The sequence below is a fragment of the Impatiens glandulifera genome, chromosome 2 (genome assembly GCF_907164915.1).
Source record: "Impatiens glandulifera chromosome 2, dImpGla2.1, whole genome shotgun sequence".
Classification (NCBI taxonomy): Eukaryota; Viridiplantae; Streptophyta; class Magnoliopsida; order Ericales; family Balsaminaceae; genus Impatiens; species Impatiens glandulifera.
The window spans coordinates 50,114,738-50,134,300 of record NC_061863.1 but is presented as its reverse complement, the minus strand read 5'-3'; the positions used below and the strand labels follow the sequence as shown (position 1 = coordinate 50,134,300).

The 19,563-nt window shown below is 29.0% G+C and overlaps 3 protein-coding genes across 3 annotated transcripts; 2 read left to right on the top strand and 1 right to left on the bottom strand.

Moving 5' to 3' along the window:
• Positions 1–418: 418 nt before the first annotated feature.
• On the bottom strand, positions 419–1,590 carry LOC124927715 (DNA-directed RNA polymerases II, IV and V subunit 12). The gene is made up of 4 exons (XM_047468171.1): positions 1,501–1,590; positions 1,346–1,400; positions 1,035–1,127; positions 419–678 (listed from the first exon to the last, which is right to left on the bottom strand). Exons 2-4 carry the CDS (start codon positions 1,383–1,385, stop codon positions 656–658), a joined length of 156 nt encoding a protein of 51 aa, XP_047324127.1. The 5' UTR covers positions 1,386–1,400; positions 1,501–1,590; the 3' UTR covers positions 419–655.
• Positions 1,591–7,220: 5,630 nt separating this feature from the next.
• On the top strand, positions 7,221–10,834 carry LOC124927638 (E3 ubiquitin-protein ligase DA2L-like). Its single transcript, XM_047468094.1, has 9 exons — positions 7,221–7,637; positions 7,774–8,093; positions 8,317–8,368; positions 8,447–8,492; positions 8,580–8,661; positions 8,751–8,898; positions 9,025–9,124; positions 9,958–10,024; positions 10,120–10,834. The coding sequence occupies exons 2-9, from the start codon at positions 7,902–7,904 to the stop codon at positions 10,729–10,731; spliced, it is 1,299 nt and encodes a 432-aa protein (XP_047324050.1). The 5' UTR covers positions 7,221–7,637; positions 7,774–7,901; the 3' UTR covers positions 10,732–10,834.
• Positions 10,835–17,935: 7,101 nt separating this feature from the next.
• On the top strand, positions 17,936–19,290 carry LOC124926345 (interactor of constitutive active ROPs 4-like). The gene is made up of 2 exons (XM_047466549.1): positions 17,936–18,078; positions 18,151–19,290. Exons 1-2 carry the CDS (start codon positions 18,065–18,067, stop codon positions 19,025–19,027), a joined length of 891 nt encoding a protein of 296 aa, XP_047322505.1. The 5' UTR covers positions 17,936–18,064; the 3' UTR covers positions 19,028–19,290.
• Positions 19,291–19,563: the final 273 nt, after the last annotated feature.

The window sequence follows — 19,563 nt, the reverse complement described above, 5'->3', positions numbered from 1 at the left end:
CGGATTAAATTGAGATCATGAGGATTATTCAAATTATCTAAACTATCTAAATAAAAATATATTTTTTAATTTTCATCTCAATATAATATATATTTTATTTAACAATGATATTTATTTTTATTATTATTTTTAATTCAAATTTAATAATAATAAAAAAATCAATTTTAAAAAAAAAATTGTTACTAATTTCAAATAATATATATAAATATTTGTTAGTTTGAATTATCCAAACCATTTTCAATCCAAAAATTTAGTTTGAATTTAAATTTAATACGACAAAACTCATTTGCTTATCCCTACTTGGATTCCTCCAAACCAAACCTGTTTAATCTAACATCCAAGCTTTGGACTATATAAAGAGAAAACATGTTTAAGTAACTCTTTTGAAGCAAAATTAATCTTAGTTTTGAGGGGAATGTAGAAACAATAATAGCAAATATAATTAATTCAAAGTTTAGTAATTCATATCGCAAAACATTAATTCTTCACGTCAACACAGACAGATAGACAGGCATATTCAGTCAAGCCAGAAAAACAATAACCAAACAAACATTGATTGATTCTTCAAGTCACAAATATAGATAACTATATATACAAAAGCAACCAAATTAAGAAGTCCACAATCATTCATTCCAGTCCAGTCCACTCCACAATCTTAGCGAGCTTCATACTGAACAACTGCAAAAACAAATCTCTAAAACATCAGGCATCACAACTACAAGGAACAAACCACAATTTCAACATATTTAAGTCAACAATACTCTCACATAGGTAGTAGTAGTAACTTTCCATTCTCTTTAGTTTTTTTGTTTACTTTTTACATGGTTCAACTATTGGATTGATTATATAAACATGTTTTTGAAATGATATTATGCCTAGGAAGAAGACTCTCAAACTACACTACATTGGTGTTCTTTCGAAAGATTTGAAATGTAACCAAAGAAAAAGTCATGATTTTTCAAGAAATAAAAGAAGACAAATTGTTATTTATTTAAAAATAAAGAAATTATATTAAGAGATGAAGAAGGGTTTACTTCTTCTTGTTCGTTTCTTGTACAAGATACGGTAGCCACACTCTCTGCATTGAATCACATCTCCAGACTTGAGAGTGTTTTCTTGTCCACAATCTACACAAACATATGCTTCAATTGATCAGGCTATAAAATCATCCATCAGAATGATCAAACAACAGATAATACTAACTTCCCTAATGAACTTATTTATGATCCAATTTCACTTCATACAACAATCAATCAGTATAATCATCTAATAGTCTAAATCTTAAGAGAAGCTAGATCGCATTCAAAGCTGAAGCTCTTGAGAGAGAGAGAGAGAGAGTACATACCTCCACATATATAGCTAACTGGCTCTGGTTGAGGATCCATAGTAGAATATCAAATCTGCATGAAGAGGATCATAAACTACGAAATCAAGAATCTGAAGAATCAAGAAACGGGAGTTTTACAAATTCAATAAAAGAGAACGAAAGGAATCGCTTACCAGGAGAGAGATTACCCAAAACCCTTATTTAATTTCTGAGTTTTAGGGTTTTTAAACTAGAGGAAGAAACTCGCGTGCGCGTAAAGCAACTCTCTTCATGGGCTCAAAAACAGCCCATTTTGAATTTTCTTTTATCTTATTAGAGTGTGCTATTATGCGCCCATTTTTATTTTCAGTATTTTTTTTAATTATCAAAGCCCATTTTATGTTTATTTTTATTTTCTATTCTCTTTTATCAAATAGGGATAGATATTAGAGTTGGTTATTATTAAAGCCCATTTCTTTTATTCTTTTTCTTTTTTATTTATTTATCAAAACAGAGATATTAGAGTATGCTATTATCAAGTCTCATTATGAACAATGATCATACGAAATACTTATTTAATTTATTTTTAAGAATTTAGATTATCTTATCGTCATGATATTCTCTTCAATTTAAAGGGTTAAAAGTAAAAATTAAATTCTTAACATTTGATATTAAGAATCAATCTTTAACACTGAGTTTTAGTGGGTGACTAATGAACCATATGAATAGTTATGATTTAGGAATAACATATATAAATAAAAATAAAAATACTAACATATCAATAACAAAAATAAAATATACTAAATTTTGTTCTAAGTCAAACTCTAAATTAATATATTTGTAATTCTAGTTAAAATATAAAAACACTATATTTTAAAGTGGTGGTAACATTGAGACCATGTTAGTTATATCGAAAATATCTTAGGTGACAAAAGAAAAAATTACTAACATAAAAAAAGCATTTTATATATTGTCATGAAAAAAAAGAGATTAAAAACTAAAAAAATAACATAAACTTCGACCTAGAAAAAAATTAATTTATACACTTCTAAACTTTAATTTAATCCTTAAAAATATAGAGAAATGAGTTATCATTTGACTTTCCTATGAAATTTCAATGCAAACAAAGGCCCTCTAATTGTTTGTTTGGTGAACAAAATCATTTTCTTATAGTACTTAGTTTAATCAATGTAGGTTAGAATTACTACAACTAACTTTTCTCATAATTAGAAGCTCAAACTTGAGATATGAGGTGGTAAACCTATTATATCAATAATAATCTTGATATCTAGCTAGTGGGTTCTTTCTATTCATTAAATTTCAATTTAAATTAACAAGACTGTAATATTATATCAATAATAATCTTGATATCTAGCTACTATGTGTTCCTTTATTCGTGTAAATTAAATAGATTGTTTGAAATCGTGAAGGCAATTTGCTTTTATATGTTTCGTTTTACTAACTTTTATACTAGTACGGAGGATTTGCATTTTATAGTTTTTTTTAGCATTAAATTGTTTTTTTCTGTGCAGGAATGGAATGATGTAAAAAAAGGAGTGGCCAATTCTTAGTCAGTTCCTTTTATTAGACAATAATATTCAATCTCAAAATAATATATATAGATTCAAAGTTCGTTTAATTTATTCATATTCGAAGATTCAGTGAGAAATGATTTAATACCACGTAATGGGGATAAGCACAATGGAGGTTCCATTAACCCTCGGATCGACCTCCACTGAAGGTGCAGCGGACGAATTGGCACTCTAGGAAGTATTACTCCTCTATGCATTTAACCTAGTTAAATATGTCTGATTAAATAGTTAAGTGTGTTTACGTCCGCAAAATTCAATCCACGTAATATTCTAAATCTTTCCATAATAGTGATAGTATTATTATTATTTGAGTTGATAAACAATGTCTTGTATTCAACTTTTATTAAAAATGTATTAAGTTTTAAATTAAAGTATGAACTATAACTATATGACAGGTGTATTCACTTTAATAGGTAAGAAGTAAAATAAAAATAAAAAATGTACACAATAGTTTACATTAGTAGTATGTGGTCAAACATCTTCATCACAAATATATTTGTTTAAAATATAGTATATTTTCTTACCAAAAATGATGTTTGTTTGCAAGGTTGTCTTCAATTAGTGCTTTAGCAAAAGTGATATTGTATTCTTCTTTTAGATTGACTGAAATGTATATATATATGGGAAGTATATACTACTTTTAAAGCTTTTGCCCATAAAGATTCTTGTTATAAATTCCCTAAATTTTATATGACCGGTTTGTTTAGATAAAATAAAATTTTCCATTTTAGCTTATAAGTTAGAAACAGCAACAAATAATGGTTAAAAATATGGGTATACTTTTTTTATCTTGCAAAAGTTACACTTCTTTAATCTTGACATATACAGTACATCATTTAAATCATTAAAAAGAAGTAAGAGTAATTCAATATCAATACTACATTTGCCACTTTTAGTGCTGGTTTGATTCAACTTATTCAATGTAATTATTAATAAATTATTAATATTTTTATAAAAATAGTGTGAACACAAAGATTCGGACAAACTATGATCTCTTCCACATTAATGTTTTGCTCAACTATTGAACTAAATGAGTTTTCTATAAATAATCTATTAATTAATGTAGTTTAGACAAATAAATTATTATGAATAAGACTAATCATACCAAAAACGTTTCAAATATATTTAAGATGATGTGAATAAACTATGTTATGTTAAAATGTGCGCGGATTTGCTGTCCAGGCATGTTCCAATAACTATTCGTTTTTTAAAAATATTTTAATTTTAGAATCATAAAGAGAATAACTTTTCATTCAGAGAGAATAATCACCACCCATGTTAAACATAAGCTAGGTTAAATTAAACATTTCAGAACTATTAATAAATAATTTGTAATGAAACTTTTAGACTTGTTGAACAAAAAAATCAATTCAACTTATCTAATGAGTTGAATCAATTTAACCCTTAATTGAGATAAATATTTTCTAATCAAAATTGTGTAAAAGGTAGTTATTATTATTTATTAATTTATTAAAAAAAAAAGATTGTGAGTTCAAATTTCTTATAGATAATTTTTTTTAATGCATAAAACTAGTATGACCCTCAACCATCATTATTTATATTTTCATTTAAGACATTTTAAGTTAGTATCGAACTCAAAATCATGATATTTGATTTCTTAAAAACTAATTAATTTTAATTTTTCTTAAAGAATTATTTTTTATCTTTTTTTTCACTCATAAAATAACATAAATAACTAGCATTTTATGGGATCCTTAATATTTGGATATATGGTAAAACTTTATTTACCCACACACAACCAACAAAGCTAAGCTAGTGGGTGAAGCAAATACCTTCTTATTAATTAAACAAAAATGCTGATGATCATTGCTTACACATTTTTTCTACATTATCTTGTTATGGAGGTTTGAATACAAAATAATAAATTTTAAATGAATAGTTTCCCCTAATTAAACAAGTTGTAACAATATGATCTTATTTATAGTTTGACCAAAATTTAAGCTCATACTTTTATTTAGTTTTCCTTCTTCTTGATGATTTGAACTCAAAATTTGAGTTTAGGTGTTATATGCTGATAAAATTTAAGAAAAGTTTAAATTACATATATATATATTTTAATCCCTAATTAATGTTCCCACTTAGTATTATATATCTAGATTGAAAATCATTCTTATGGTTTGGCCACTCAACCAGATATTGGTTTTGTGGGTCCAATACAACCGACCGCACTAATCACGGACGGTTTCGGTTAGGGTGACCCGTTTGTAAAACTATAAGTTCTTGATTATTTAAATAATTTTAATTTAATTAAACATTCACAACAATAAAAGATCCAACTTCTGATTTGATTTTTTAAATTTGTTTAAGAACTATTTTCTTTAAATATTTTTATTTCTATATTAATTTAAATGGAATAATGATATGAATATATTTATATATATATATATATATATATATATATATATATATATATATATAAATTGGGTATATATTAACCAATTCAATAACATTGGTTTCACTTCCATATTAATTTCAAGTATTTTCTTTTATCATTATATCATTTAATTAAGTAATTAAAATATTAAAATATTTTCTATTTTAAATTATTTAAATTATTATATATTAAACCCTTTTAATTATTTTATAAAAAACTTTTTCAAAAAAAAAAATCACAACTTATATATAATTTATATATAATGATGCTTAAAATCAGCTAGCACCACATTAATTATGTCATCATAAAATATAATTCACGTCATCACTAGATATTTTGTTTTTCTTTTCTCCTCTCCTCTCCTCTCTCTTTCCTACTCTCTTTATTAATTAAATTTTGACTATAAATATATTTTTTATCTTATATATTATTTTTTTTTAATTATTTTCTCCCAAATTAATTATATATATATATATATATATTCTCACTAATTATAAAATATATATTTTTTATTAATAATTTATATATATAATATATATATATTAAATGTAGTTACTTTGTATGTATATATAAATATTATATTATTTTTCATCATTAATTTTATATAAATACATTTTCTCTCTCATCATATATAATATTTTTTTTATTAGGATAAATATTTTTTTAATTAAAATAAAAAAATAACTAATTGATAATAAATATTTAATACAAAGATATATACATACACAAAATAATAAAATTATTTTAACAATTTCAAGTGGTCTAGCTGTTAAAATGTTCACATGCTTAGCTTAAGAGCAGAATTTGAATCCCAAAATATGCAAATTTATATTTTTAAGAATGCATTATTGACTATAATATAGAGGCAAAGGATACGAGGCATCGGAAAGTGTGAGATCGAAATTAATGGTTGGTTTGACGAACATTTAAAAGTGTAAGGTCGAAATTAGTGGTTGGTTTGACGAACATTTGAAAGTGTGAGGTCATGAGATAAAGGTCGGGTGGTGGGTGATTTGTCGAGTGTGCGGTCAAAATTAGTTGTTAGTTTAACGAACATTTGAAAGTTTGAGGTCACGAGATTGATGTCAGATGGTGGGTAGTTTGCTGAGTGTGAGGTCGGAATTAGTGATTGTTTTGACGAACATTTTAAAAGGTGAGGTCACGAGATAGAGATCGGGTGGTGGGTGTTTTGTCCAGTGTGAGGTCGAAATTAAGATTGGTGGTTGAGACCTTAAGTTTAACGAGAGATAAGAGATATGTCATCAATTGAGGTCGACTAAGATTGGTGAGTGGTTCCCCGATAGATAAAAGTGTGAGTCACAAAATGACGGTCAATTGAGGGGTTAAGTGGGGTGTCGATGAGATCAAATATATGTTAACATTAAGTTTAAAATTAAACTTAATTTTTATAAACTAAAATCAATTTTAAATTAATTAGATTTTAATAATATTAATTTTATCTAAAATATTTATAAATAAATAATATTTTAAATATATTCTTATACAAATGCACCAGATTTATACTAGTTTAAATAACTCATTAAACAAAACCGTGTTCAATATAAATTTTATTAATAAAAATATTAAAATACTTATTTATTTATATAAAATTTATAAAATTATTTAAGTTATTTAAATAACCGAAACAAAAAAATATTGTTTCCTTCCCGCTCTAAGATATTTATTATTTTATACTAAAAAATCTCTTCTCATCGAAAATTATCATCAATTTTAAATAATAATTTTCTTTTTTAAAACCCCGAATCTGAATAAGACCCAAATAATTTCATTTAACATAATTTTTTTTTTTAATAAAACTCTAAAAAAACAGCATGAAACAAGTTGTAACTATTATCCAAACCTAAACTTTTATTTTGTGAAATCATTTCTTATTTAAATATTGGTTGCGTTTATGTATATTTTATTTAAGAAAAAAAGAAAGAAAAAGAGTAGAGATGATACTTTACTTTTTAGCTTGTGATTCTTGCCGGGTTTACCACTCTACCCTTCCTTGAATGCCTTGCTTCTTCGTCTTCTCTATCTGGAATTCCGTCATAGAGTTCAAAGTGGGGACTAGGGAGGCACAAAGAAACAAGAGTCGGCCGATTAAACAAAATGTAGAAGACGACACAAATATATACACAGACACAGTCTTCTTCGCATATCTACTACAAAACCCAGATTGTACTACTATTATTCTCCCCTCTTTTCTCTCTATCTCTCTCTATATCTCCTGCCAATAAACATTTCTCAAAGAAGGATAGAGAAAGTTCTGATCTTGTTCCCTCCCCACCACCTGCTTCTCAGCAAATCTCTCGATTTTCTCCTCTCATTGCTTACCGAGGTATGGGTTTTCGGCTATCAGTTCAACTACTTATTGTATTTTCACTTGTGACCGAAATTGCGGAAAAGGGTGTTATTTAATTTCTTCTCAGACATTGTTGTGAAGTTCGAAGGTGTTGTTTTATTGTTCATGGCAGGGATGTTACGTGACTGTTTTTGTATGAAGCTTCTCTTTTGGGTTAGACAGCTAGGGCTTTGAAAGGGTTCAGCAATTCTTCTGGTTCTGGTTATTTTTATTAGACTGATTGTTATATCATATAATTAAATGGGGAATAAGTTGGTTAGAAGGCGACAAATTGTTGATGAGAAGTATACAAGACCTCAGGGGTTATATCAGCACAAGGATGTGGATAATAAGAAGCTGAGAAAGCTCATACTTGACTCCAAGCTTGCTCCGTGCTACCCTGGGGACGATGAATGCAGCAACGAGCTCGAAGAATGCCTAATTTGTCTTCTGGTTCGTGTTTTTGTTGCTTTACCTTCACTTTCTTGATTACACGTGAGGAATTTATTCAATTACAAACAGGAAATTAGATTGTAGTTGATAAATTGCCACAAAGTACAGTGTTTGTGTCGATATGTGGTTCATCTTATGCATTCATCTAGGTCGATTTCTTGCTTATTACTTTTTTTTTTCCAACTTTCTAAATCTTTGTGTTTTTCTGTATTAAAATCTATAGTATTACCCAAGCCTCAATAGATCAAGATGTTGTACGAAAAGCATCTGTACAGGTACACGGTTATGCATTTCTTTTGGAATTGATCTAATCCTGAGTTGGAATTGTATTTGATCTTCTGTTTTTGCAATAGAGTGTTTCTTGCAGATGAAAGTCCCCAACTCAACTCGTCCTACACAGTATCCTTCCTCTTGAGTTATTATTTTAGTATTTTTCGTTTGTTTGTTTGTTTATCATCCATCGAACATTTTCTTTGACCATCCAAGATGTCCCTTTTGTAAAACCACAAGTTATGCTGTGGAGTATAGAGGGGTGAAAACCAAGGAGGAAAAAGGAATTGAGCAGATTGTGAGTTTCTATTTACATGATGATGAAAGCCAATTTGCCTGACTATTATTATTTAGTTATATTATAAATTTTTTTGTAATCTTATTTAGGAAGAACAACGGGTTATAGAAGCAAAAATAAGGATGCGACAACAAGAACTTCAGGATGAAGAAGAGAGAATGCATAAAAGACAAGAATTAGCTTCTTCAAGCACATCGATGATGACACAAGGGGAATTTGAATGTGAAACAGGAGCAGGTCTTTCCTTCACCCTCTGTCTGTTGTTATAGACTAGTTATTTTAACCTGATTGATTATGGCTCTTTTTTTTCTCCCCGCCCTTCTATTATTTCTCAAACTTCAACGTATTTATACTTCATTGCAGCACCATTTATTACATCTGAAGTAGGATTTGGGGATACCATTACTTCTAACGACCTACAATATCCTTCGATGAGACAGACTACACTCCAAAGTCATAACAGGTATGTTCTCTTCCGACTTACTGCATTGACGGGTTGAAGAGATGAACTCCATGGCCTGAATCCATATTTATGCTGTTATTTGTTGGTTTCAAGTCTTATGGCTCTTCATCCAGTGTTGAGAATCTTGTGCTAATTTTAAAGGATAATAACATTCCCAATTTTTCTATTGAGTTATATTTGATTTTGATTTTTGAGGTAATTTCCCCCTTTCTCTTAGTAAAACAGCTAAATAGAGTGTGTTGAGTGAGAGTTGAGACAATTTGTGTATGTATATTGCATTTAATAGTGGACCTACTTGAAAACACTTTTGAATCTGGATCTGGACATAGATACCATCATCTAATTTCTTAATCTGGGTGAGACTAAATTCAGATACACCTCGTGTCCATATGTGAACTTGGAAGAGAAATTTGGAAAAAATGATGTTTCCAAATGAAGCTTATAGGGCTCTCATGACTTAAAAAAGCTCCTCGCAGCCTTTTCTTGAGATGTGAAAGTGCATATATATTCCATATTTGTGTTGGACCTCATGTCTTGTGGTCTTGTTGATGTATAGCAAAGTCGAGCAATGCTGCATTAGTGCTGTGGACAAGGATATCTTTTTGCTCAAATAGTTGCATACTTGTAGAGAACAGCTACTCTAGTAAAGTCATTACAAGCTTACACAACTTTTACCATGGGATGAAATTTCATTCAAAAAGGACCCCAAATTAATAAAACTCCCATTGGCCTAATTGACAGAAAGAATTGAAACACAAGAAGTTAAATGCCATTCATGTTTCATAATGGTTTATGTCTTCTTCACCTCTTTGAATTGATTGACTTAAATGAAGGGACGATGAACATGATCTGGACCTCGAGGATATAATGATTATGGAAGCCATCTGGTTGTCCATACAGGTATATATACACATTGTTTATTTCTTCCATATAGGTATTGATGAAAAACCCATTTGGCATGCCCAATTATATTATTATTATTATTACTATTACAGGAGAATGGAAGGCAAACCATGGGTCCCGTTTGTAATGATGCAGCTCCACCTGAGCATTATGTGGAAGATGCTCCACCTGAGCATTATGTGGAAGATGCTAACTGTTATTCACAAGGCATGAGCCTAGTTGCATCACCATCACCATCCCCATCAGGAGGCCTTGCATGTGCAATTGCTACTTTAGCCGAACACCAGCATATTGACACAGATTCCACCAGCAACTGTGGTGAAAATATGCCTGTAATGGACATGGGCTCTGGATTCAACAGGTTTATCAGTCGGGATGAACAAATGATAACGAATTACCCAATGGCAGCAAACTCCTCCTCCTCATCCGAGATATCACCTGAAAGTTGCTGCGTAGATATGAGTGGTGGGAATGGTACAGAATGGATGATGATGATGAACAACCATGGAGAAGAGGTTGAAGAAATCACAAACAGTCATACCATCCCTAATGGAGTTGCAGTAGATACATGTAGAATGGATGTGTTTCCATCCCAAAATGGAGTTGATGTAAACTGCTTCCAAATAGTTCCATCATTTATTGGTCCAGAAACTTTTGATGAACAGACGATGATGGGGATGAGTCCAGGAATTCTATGGCAATAGGTACTACTACTTTTTCCCTTATTATTTTTTTTATACATATATGTAAAAGAAACTACATAGCTTTTAGTGAATGAAAGCTCTTCCTGTCTTTGCCCCATTTGAATTGAGTTTGTTGGTTATCATCATCATGGTCATGATACAACATTGAACAAACATTTTGCAACTTAATCTTTAGTTGAATGAATTCTTGTATGCCTAATGAATACAAACATGAGATTACTTTTTAGATACCAAACAAATGGTTTCAAATCAAAATGAAATGGGGGACCCCAGAGATCAATGCTACAGTTTGATAGCAAATATTTGCAAGATCTTGCAGCTGAGACTCATAACAGATTGAGATTGAATACCACCTCCTGCCCCATTTCATATCATACCACAAAAAAAATAGTCTTTGATGGGTTGCTGATGCAATGAGATGATGACAAATGGCAATGGAAAATGGAAGAGATAAGTAAAAGTTATTGTGCAAGGGGCCGGACCCATTTGGAATAGACATTCAAACTTCTCACATGCTCATGTCTCTTATTTTACTTTTCACATCATTATATATAAACCCATATTAATCTAAATGTTTTAAAAATATAATAAGCTAAACTTAAAGGTATAATTATTTGTAGATTACTTATTTCATTTGTCATAATTTGTACTAAATTGTTTTATGATTATCATATTTTTTTTAAAATTATAATAAAGTAAATCAATGAAATAAATTATAACCTATTAAATAACAAGAATAGAGCATATGTATAAATAGTTATAGCTATTCAAAACCAATTTGAAATCTTCTCACTTTTGTTAATTTCATAATATAATAATGTTTCATTTAATATAAGTTTTAGCAAATTAATATTAAATTAAATTTATATGTGTTTATGTCTTACTAAATATTTAGTGTACAAATTAAATTTGACTTATTCATAGCAAAATTAGTGCCCAATTAGTCCAAAACATTGGCCGAAGTCACGTGCCAAATAAAGCTTATAATATTATTCATTGTCCTTGAAAAGTCAACCAAAATTTTGACTTTTAATCATTGCACATGTGTGCAATAATGGAGTGTAATAACTAATAATTTCATGTTGTTCTTGATCTATTTTTTTTATTCTTTGTTTCTAAATATTAAAGTTTTTTTTTTTAATAGTTGATGAATTAGAAATAGATAACCGTTTAAAGATAACTACCAAAACATAAAATGTTACGAGATCCCGGTAGTATAGAACTAGATTTTGTGTTATGTTACAATTAAAGTAAAAAAAAGTGTAATAAACCATTATCGTAAAAATATAATAATAATAATAAAATAATTGCTTAGATTTGGCAGTAGTAATTTTTGTATGTGGTTAAAATGATTTTTTTACATATAATCTATTCTAATTATGGTGTTTTTAATGGATAATTTTTTCTTAAATTATTTCGGTGCTATGAGTACGTAACTTCTTATAATAATAATAATTTATATTTTACATATTAATAATATTTAAATATTATTGGTAACACTAACTTTTTATAATAATAACAAATCATATATTTTTAAATTAACTAGGAAAATTTTCATATGTTACACACAGATAAAGATAAAAATAAAATAAATTAAAAAATTTATAATAATATTTATTCAATATTTAAAATTATTAAAATAAAAAATATAACGCTCTCATTCCACATTTTATTCATTTCGATAAAACAACTTATTTTCTCATATGTTTCATCACATATTTTTTCCGAATGAATCTATCATTTCATGACTTTACATTTTCACTTTGTCAATCAAATATTTGATTCATATTTTTTAATAATTAGCATCATAACCTCACACTTTGGTCTTTAACCACTTTCAAATGATACCGGTCTATTATCCCTCGACAAACCACATCTCAATCACATTTGGTTAAAGGTTATACTTGTTTTGTTAGGTTGCAAGTTCGAAACCTACAAATAACATATTTAAATTTATTTTTAACCGTTTTAAGTTTATGGGCGGGTCAACCCACAATCCGACCCAAGTATCCAATTACTCTCACATAAATATCCAAATTAACTACAACTCTCGACCCGACAATCCGGACACTTTAAAAATTAAGTATCATTATATATATATATATAGATAATGTTTAGATCAAGTTTTCAAGCGTAAACTTTTGTTAAAAAATAAATTAAGCTTATTAAAAATGGTTTCAAATTGATCTTGTTCCTAACTAAATCATTTTCAATTCTTCTTGACATATGTAAAAGACCCAAATTTTTTTTTATATATAAAAGAGTAAATAGATATTTGGGTCGAATTGTGGGTTATCTGCTCATAAATTTAAACCGTTAAAAATAAAATTAAAAATACAATATATAAGTTTTGAGCTTAAAACCTAACAAATTAATTATAATTTTTTTAACTAACTAAGCTAATAAAACATTATATTTTAAAATCAATACAAAATTTGATAAACATGACACATTTTTAAAATTTTTTATATAACTAATATATATATATAATGCTTAATTTGAATTTGCTTGGTTTTCCGGGTCGAAAGCTGTGGTTAATTTTAATACATATGTGAGAGTAAATGAATATTTGAGTCGGATCGTGGGTTGACCCACCCATAAACTTGAAATGGTTACAAATAAAATTTAAAATGTATATGTATGTTTTGAACTTGCAACCAAACAAAATAAGTACAACCTTTAACCAAGTGTGATTAGAATGTGGTTTGTTGAGAGATAATAGGCCGATAATAATTAGGAGTAGTTAAAAAAAAATGAATCAAATATTTAATTGACCAAAGTGTGATGTCACGATGTTAATTAAATGTCAATTGAGATTGGTGGTTTGTTTTCCTAGGGATAAGAGACGTGTGAAAGTGTAATTTTGATGTGGTTTGTCGAGAGATAAAAGGTCGATAACAAATGATCATGATGTCACGAGATTAGAGGTCGATTGAGATTGGTGGTTGATTTGCTGAAAGATAAGAGGCATGTGAAACTATGATTGAGATTGGTGGTGCAAAGAAAGAGGGAAGTAAGGCTCCTATTGACTAAAGATTGGTCATTCATTTTCCTTTATCATTTAAGTAGCTATTCAACCCCTACTACTAAGAAAATTTTAAAAGGCGAGCAGCCCCCTACTCATTGGTTTTCCGAGGAATAAGAGGCATTTGAAAATGTGATTGAGATTGGTGGTTGGTTTGTTGAGGGATAAAAGGCGTGTGAAATATGATTGGAATTAATGGTTGATTTACCGACGGATAAGAGACACATAAAAGTGTGATTGAGATTGATGGTTAGTTTGTCGAGGGAAAAAGACTTGTGAAAGTGTGATTGAAATGTGGTTTGCCAAGGGATAAAAAACCGATAATAAAGGATTGTGAGGTGATGAGATTAGAGATCGATTGAGATTGATGGTTGGTTTATCGAGAGATAAAAGGTGTGTGAAATTGTGATTGAGATTAGTGGTTGGGTTCCGAGGAATAAGAAGCGTGTGAAAGTGTGATTTGGATTCGTAGTTGGGTTGCCGAAAATAAAAGGCCGATAATATTAGCATTGATGGTTGGTTTTTCAAGGGATAAAAATGTCGGTAACAATGAATCATAAAGTCACGAGATTAGAAGTCAATTGAGATTGATGGTTGGTTTGTCGAAAGATTAGAGAAATGTAAGTGTGAATGTGTGAGGTTACGATCGAGACGAGATGTCGACTGCGATTGGCAATTAGTTTACCGATGAATAAGAGATTGATAACATTAGAATTTGTGGTTTGTTTGTCGATGAATAATAAGTCGATTCAGGTCGATGGTTGGTTTCCCGAGAGATAAGAGAGACATGTGAAAGTGTGATTGAGATTGATGATTGATGGTTGATTTGCTAAAGGATATAAATTTCGGTAACAAAGAATCATAAAGTCACGAGATTAGAGGTCGATTGAGATTGAGATTGGTGGTTGGTTTGCCGAGGGGTTAAAGGATTGTAAGTGTGAAAGTGTGAGGTTATGAGATGAGAGGTCGATTGTGATTGGTAATTAGTTTACTGATGAATAAGAGGCCGGTAACATTGAAATTTATGGTTAATTTGTCAAAGGATAATAAGTCAATTCAAGTTGGTGGTTGATTTTCGAGAGATAAGAGAAGCGTGTGAAAGTGTGATTGAGATTGGTGGTTGGTTTGCCGAGAGATAAGAGGAATGTGAAAGTGTGATTGAGATTGGTGGTTGGTGGTTGGTTTTCTGAGAGATAAGAGGCATGTGAAAGTGTTTTTTATAGTTAAAAAATATTTCTAGCTTATTAATAAAGAGATTAATGTTATTTGTGAATTTTATAAAAAAAATCAAAATTTTGATATTTGTTAAGTTACAAAATATATATATGCATGCATACAATTATAAATAAAACTCATCAATCACAAGTAGTCTAATGATTAAAGTGATCACCTTCCACACTTAAAACTAGAGTTCGATTAATACAAATTTGAGTGAATTATATTTGTTTGAGGGGATAATGCGATGGTGGTATATGTGGGTATAAATGTGAATAAGTGTATGAGAGGATAGTGTAATGGTGGTATATATGGGTAAAAAATTGAATAAATTATATGTGTTTAAGAGGATTATGTGATGGTGGTATATGTGGGTACAAATTTGAATAAACTATATGTGTTTGAGACGATAATGTGATGATGATATGTGTGAGATTTGAATGAATTATATGTGTTCGAGGGGATAATGTGATGGTTGTATACGTGAGTACAAATTTGAATGCATTATATGTGTTTGAAGAGATAATGTGATGGTGGTATATGTGACGGCAAATTTGAATGATTTATATGTATTTGAAGGAATTGTGTGATATTAGTTTATATAAGTGTAAATTTGAATTAACTATATGTGTTTTTAGTGATACTTCCATTTTATTGAATATATTTTTTTTCCTTAAATTTTCAATATGATGTAAGATTTCATTGAAAGGATGGTTAGATGCGATTCAAAAGTGTTGCTCCTAGTTAATTAGTTGGCCGTGTATTGAAAGTACTCTTATCTTGGATGATGTATCTCATTCCATATTCAAAAATATTTTTCCATTTGATAAATCTCTTGTAATAGTTCGAAACAATATATCTATTAGAAAAATGCAGTATGTTTTCGTCTAAAGATTAACTTGCAATATTTACATTATGAATACAACGATCTAACAAAAATGAACTGGTTGAGAAAAAATGTTATATTTTTTTCTTCTCCGATTACATTAATCATGTGAAATATATAATAACATAAATGTCTATCATAATTCTATTTAGTATAATATTTATATTTTTATTAATTCATAGTTTCTAAAATATATTTTTTTTTATCATAAATGATGTATAATATATCAAAAGTCACCAATATTATTATTAAAGTGAGAGATTCATAAATATGTAATTTCAATTATTAATAAAATATCGATACTAGTAAAATTCATAAATTTATAATAATTTGTATGCATAACACACATCATAGAACCTTACCATCACATTATGCATAAACAAGTGAATATAAGTAGTTATGCATATACTCCTTGCAATCATCACTAATTAAATTTTCAATTAAATTATTTACTATAGATTAAAATATAAAAATACTTGTATTTTAGTCCTTATAAATAGTTTATTCTTTATACTAAAAATGTTTTAAGCATCGAACTCTTTCTTTAAAATATTTTTGTTTATTCTTAAAGCATTTAAATCTCTTTTTCAAGGAGTGAACATTTTAATTGATGCAAAACTATGTAAAGTCCTACGGTGAATCACTTATTATTTATATTCTCTTGTGGATATATATAAAGATTATAAATTTATTAAAAAATTCTATTCGTACATTGTAGTCTGTTAGTTTATATTTAATTGAAGAACAATTTGTACTTATTTAACATCAAATTTATTAAAGGGCAATGGACTTCTAAAATTTCCATAGTTATTTCTCACTTTCATTTCTACCTATTTTTTTTTTTCTATAGAAGTATATATTGTTTAAAAGTTCAAAAGTTTTTAATTTTTTTTTTTGAAAAGGTAAAACAATTTCATTAATAAATTATTTGCAAAAATTGCAGAAAAAATAATTAAACTACATAAAAATAATTTCAAATTATGACATTATTTAACATAAATTATTTGATAAATAAAAAACAGACTCAAGAAACAATAAAAACAAAACTCACCTAGATAAAAACAACTTATGCAATTATACAGGGCCTCCACTTTTATACCCCAAATTTCTCAAAAAAACATAGTTTTATTAGTTAGTTAATAAATATATATTATAAATTAATTAATATACTTTATACATCAGATATTATAATTATATATTTTAATTTTAAACTTTGTAAGCATAAATTTTGTGTTTTGATTTGAATGGTCCATATATAATCCATGCACCAACCAAATATAAATGGAAAAATAAAAATAAAAATAAAAAAATCAAATCAATCAAGATATAAAAGTAATTGGTCTCAAAAATCCTATTCTATTCGGCAGATTATAACGGCAGATTATAACGTAGGAGATTATGCGTCTTCTTTACTAGTCTATTTAAAGGGTTTAGGGTTAACTTCAATACCAAGTTTGAACACTTCCCTTTCAACCTACGTTATTGTCCCATAATATTTTAATCTGTTTTATATAATCTTCATTCTTAAAATTAAATTAAAATTATAAAACTAAAATTAGAATATTTTGTTTGAGCCCTGTTTTCATCCACGATGTGACGGCAGGGCATATGTCATCATCATGAACAAGCACAAGCTTTAGGTACATCGTGTCTTAAACTTGTTTTCCTTTAAAAAATAAATTAAATAAAAAATCATATTAATTTAAAATAACAGCCATATATCCAACAAGCCCAGTTTATTTTTTTTTATATTTAATTACACTCTTACCAAATAAAAATATAAAATATAAAATATAAATCCACAATATATTTCTTCATCATACCAACCGAATAATAACTAATTTCGAATAGTCTCAATATATAGTAAATTCCAATTTTTACTAGTTACTATAAGCATGTCGGTGAGTAGGGTTACCCTTAATTCAATATGCCCTACATAATATTTGATGACAAATTCATACCCTATATGTTAAATAAAATAAATTCGTTACATTTATATTAATATTTTAAATGTCAAATTAATGACGGTGGTAGTAGCAGAAATTGCGGGGCTAATTCCTTCACTTGAGTGGTCTAAATACATCTGTCATTCACAGTCACTTAATATCATTTCTTTCTTTCTCTACATAAACCGCATTCAATCCAAACCCTTAAAAAACACTCTTCTTCATCTGTTCTTCATTTTCATTTGTTGTTCTCTGTTTCAGATGTCAGGATCAAGGTTAGACTTACCCAACTCTTTCATTATATTTAGCAAAATTCTCTCTAATTTACGTTTTTTTTCTTTCTTCAGAGGATCCGAAATGATTCGACGCCAATCGCTACGAGGTCCGAAGCAGGTTAAGACACCGACCGCAGATTCCGAGAACCCACCTCAAAAACCGATCACAGAGAGGAGTCCGAAGATGGGAGATCGCCGATCGCCTAGAGGGAACGCCGCGCGATCATCAGACCCGAAGAAACTAGGAAACCGGGTTGCGGATCTTGAATCCCAACTCGGCCAAGCTCAAGGAGAGCTTAAGATACTCAAGCATCAATTGTCTTCAACTGGGGGAGCAGCAAAAAGGGTTCCGATTAAACCCAAGAATCCGGTGGAGGGTTCCGATGAAAGCCAGCCGGAAACTGACGTATTCGAAGTACCAGTTGAGATGGTTCTTAATAAGGTTGATTTGTCACCGCCGGCTGAACTGGATAATGAGATAACTTCGCTGAAAGCTGTAATTGATGAGAAAGAGACTGAAATGGAGAAATCTAAACGAAAGAAGAATGTCATGAAGAATAAGATTGATGAATTGAATTCAGATATGGGTTTGGTTAGAACTAAAGAAACAGAGATGTCATTGAAAGTGAACAAACTATTTGATGAGCTAGAACAGAGTAAATCAGCTGAGGCTGAGCTAAAAGAGAAGCTTGAAAAGTTGGAAGCTGAGAAGAATTCAATGGAGGCTGAAATGAAGATGATGAGAGTACAGATGGAACAATGGAAGAAAGCGGCGGAAGCCGCCGCAATTGTGTTGTCGGAAGAGGCACAAAATAACGGTAACAAAGGAATAGATGGTGAGTCGCCGGCCGACGATGATATGGATGATGATGGGTTTTCCGGCGGCAAGAAAAAAGGGTCTGGAATTAGAAAGTTTGGTGAAATGTGGAAAAAGAAAGGTCAGAAATGAGAGTCATGACAAAATGGGTATCGATTGTTTGTTTGATTGTTTGTTTATTCTGATTTGTGTTTAATTAGAGTTGAAAATTAATGTGGCCCTGTTTTTAAATCCCCCCAAATCAAACAGGGTGTAAACTTGTTTTGTGGCTTGGTTTTGATGTTTATGTTTGAAGTGACTAATTAGAGATAATACCTTTATTATCTATTGGATTTGCTTGTAAACTTATTGTGTATTCTCAATTTTATTGAATTCTAGGTTTTTTTGTGACTGTCTATTTAATTTTTTTTTATAGTGTTTTGGTGATGAAAAAATGAATTATTTGATGAAAATACATAAAAAGAGAATTAATATTTAATAAATAATTTTTTTTTTAATTAGTAAATTGATTCATAGGTGAATATATGAAGAAATGGTATTCTTGAGAATTGGGTTATATATATGGGAAAAAAAAAATTTATAATAGAAATAATATTTTAAAATTTTAGTGAATGATTTCAATTTTTAATAATGTAGATGATTAGTTAATTTCTTTTATGAGATAGGAA

What these genes read in the sequence shown, in the direction of transcription:
- LOC124927715 (XM_047468171.1), bottom strand. Translation starts at nt 1,385, where the DNA reads ATGGATCCTCAACCAGAGCCAGTTAGCTATATATGTGGAG. An exon ending in AGTTAGCTATATATGTGGAG is followed by an intron (nt 1,128 to 1,345) that starts GTATGTACTCTC and finishes ATGTTTGTGTAG; the next exon opens with ATTGTGGACAAGAAAACACT. An exon ending in CAAGAAACGAACAAGAAGAA is followed by an intron (nt 679 to 1,034) that starts GTAAACCCTTCT and finishes TTGTTTTTGCAG; the next exon opens with TTGTTCAGTATGAAGCTCGC.
- LOC124927638 (XM_047468094.1), top strand. Translation starts at nt 7,902, where the DNA reads ATGGGGAATAAGTTGGTTAGAAGGCGACAAATTGTTGATGAGAAGTAT. An exon ending in TACGAAAAGCATCTGTACAG is followed by an intron (nt 8,369 to 8,446) that starts GTACACGGTTAT and finishes TTTTTGCAATAG; the next exon opens with AGTGTTTCTTGCAGATGAAA. An exon ending in TGAATGTGAAACAGGAGCAG is followed by an intron (nt 8,899 to 9,024) that starts GTCTTTCCTTCA and finishes ACTTCATTGCAG; the next exon opens with CACCATTTATTACATCTGAA.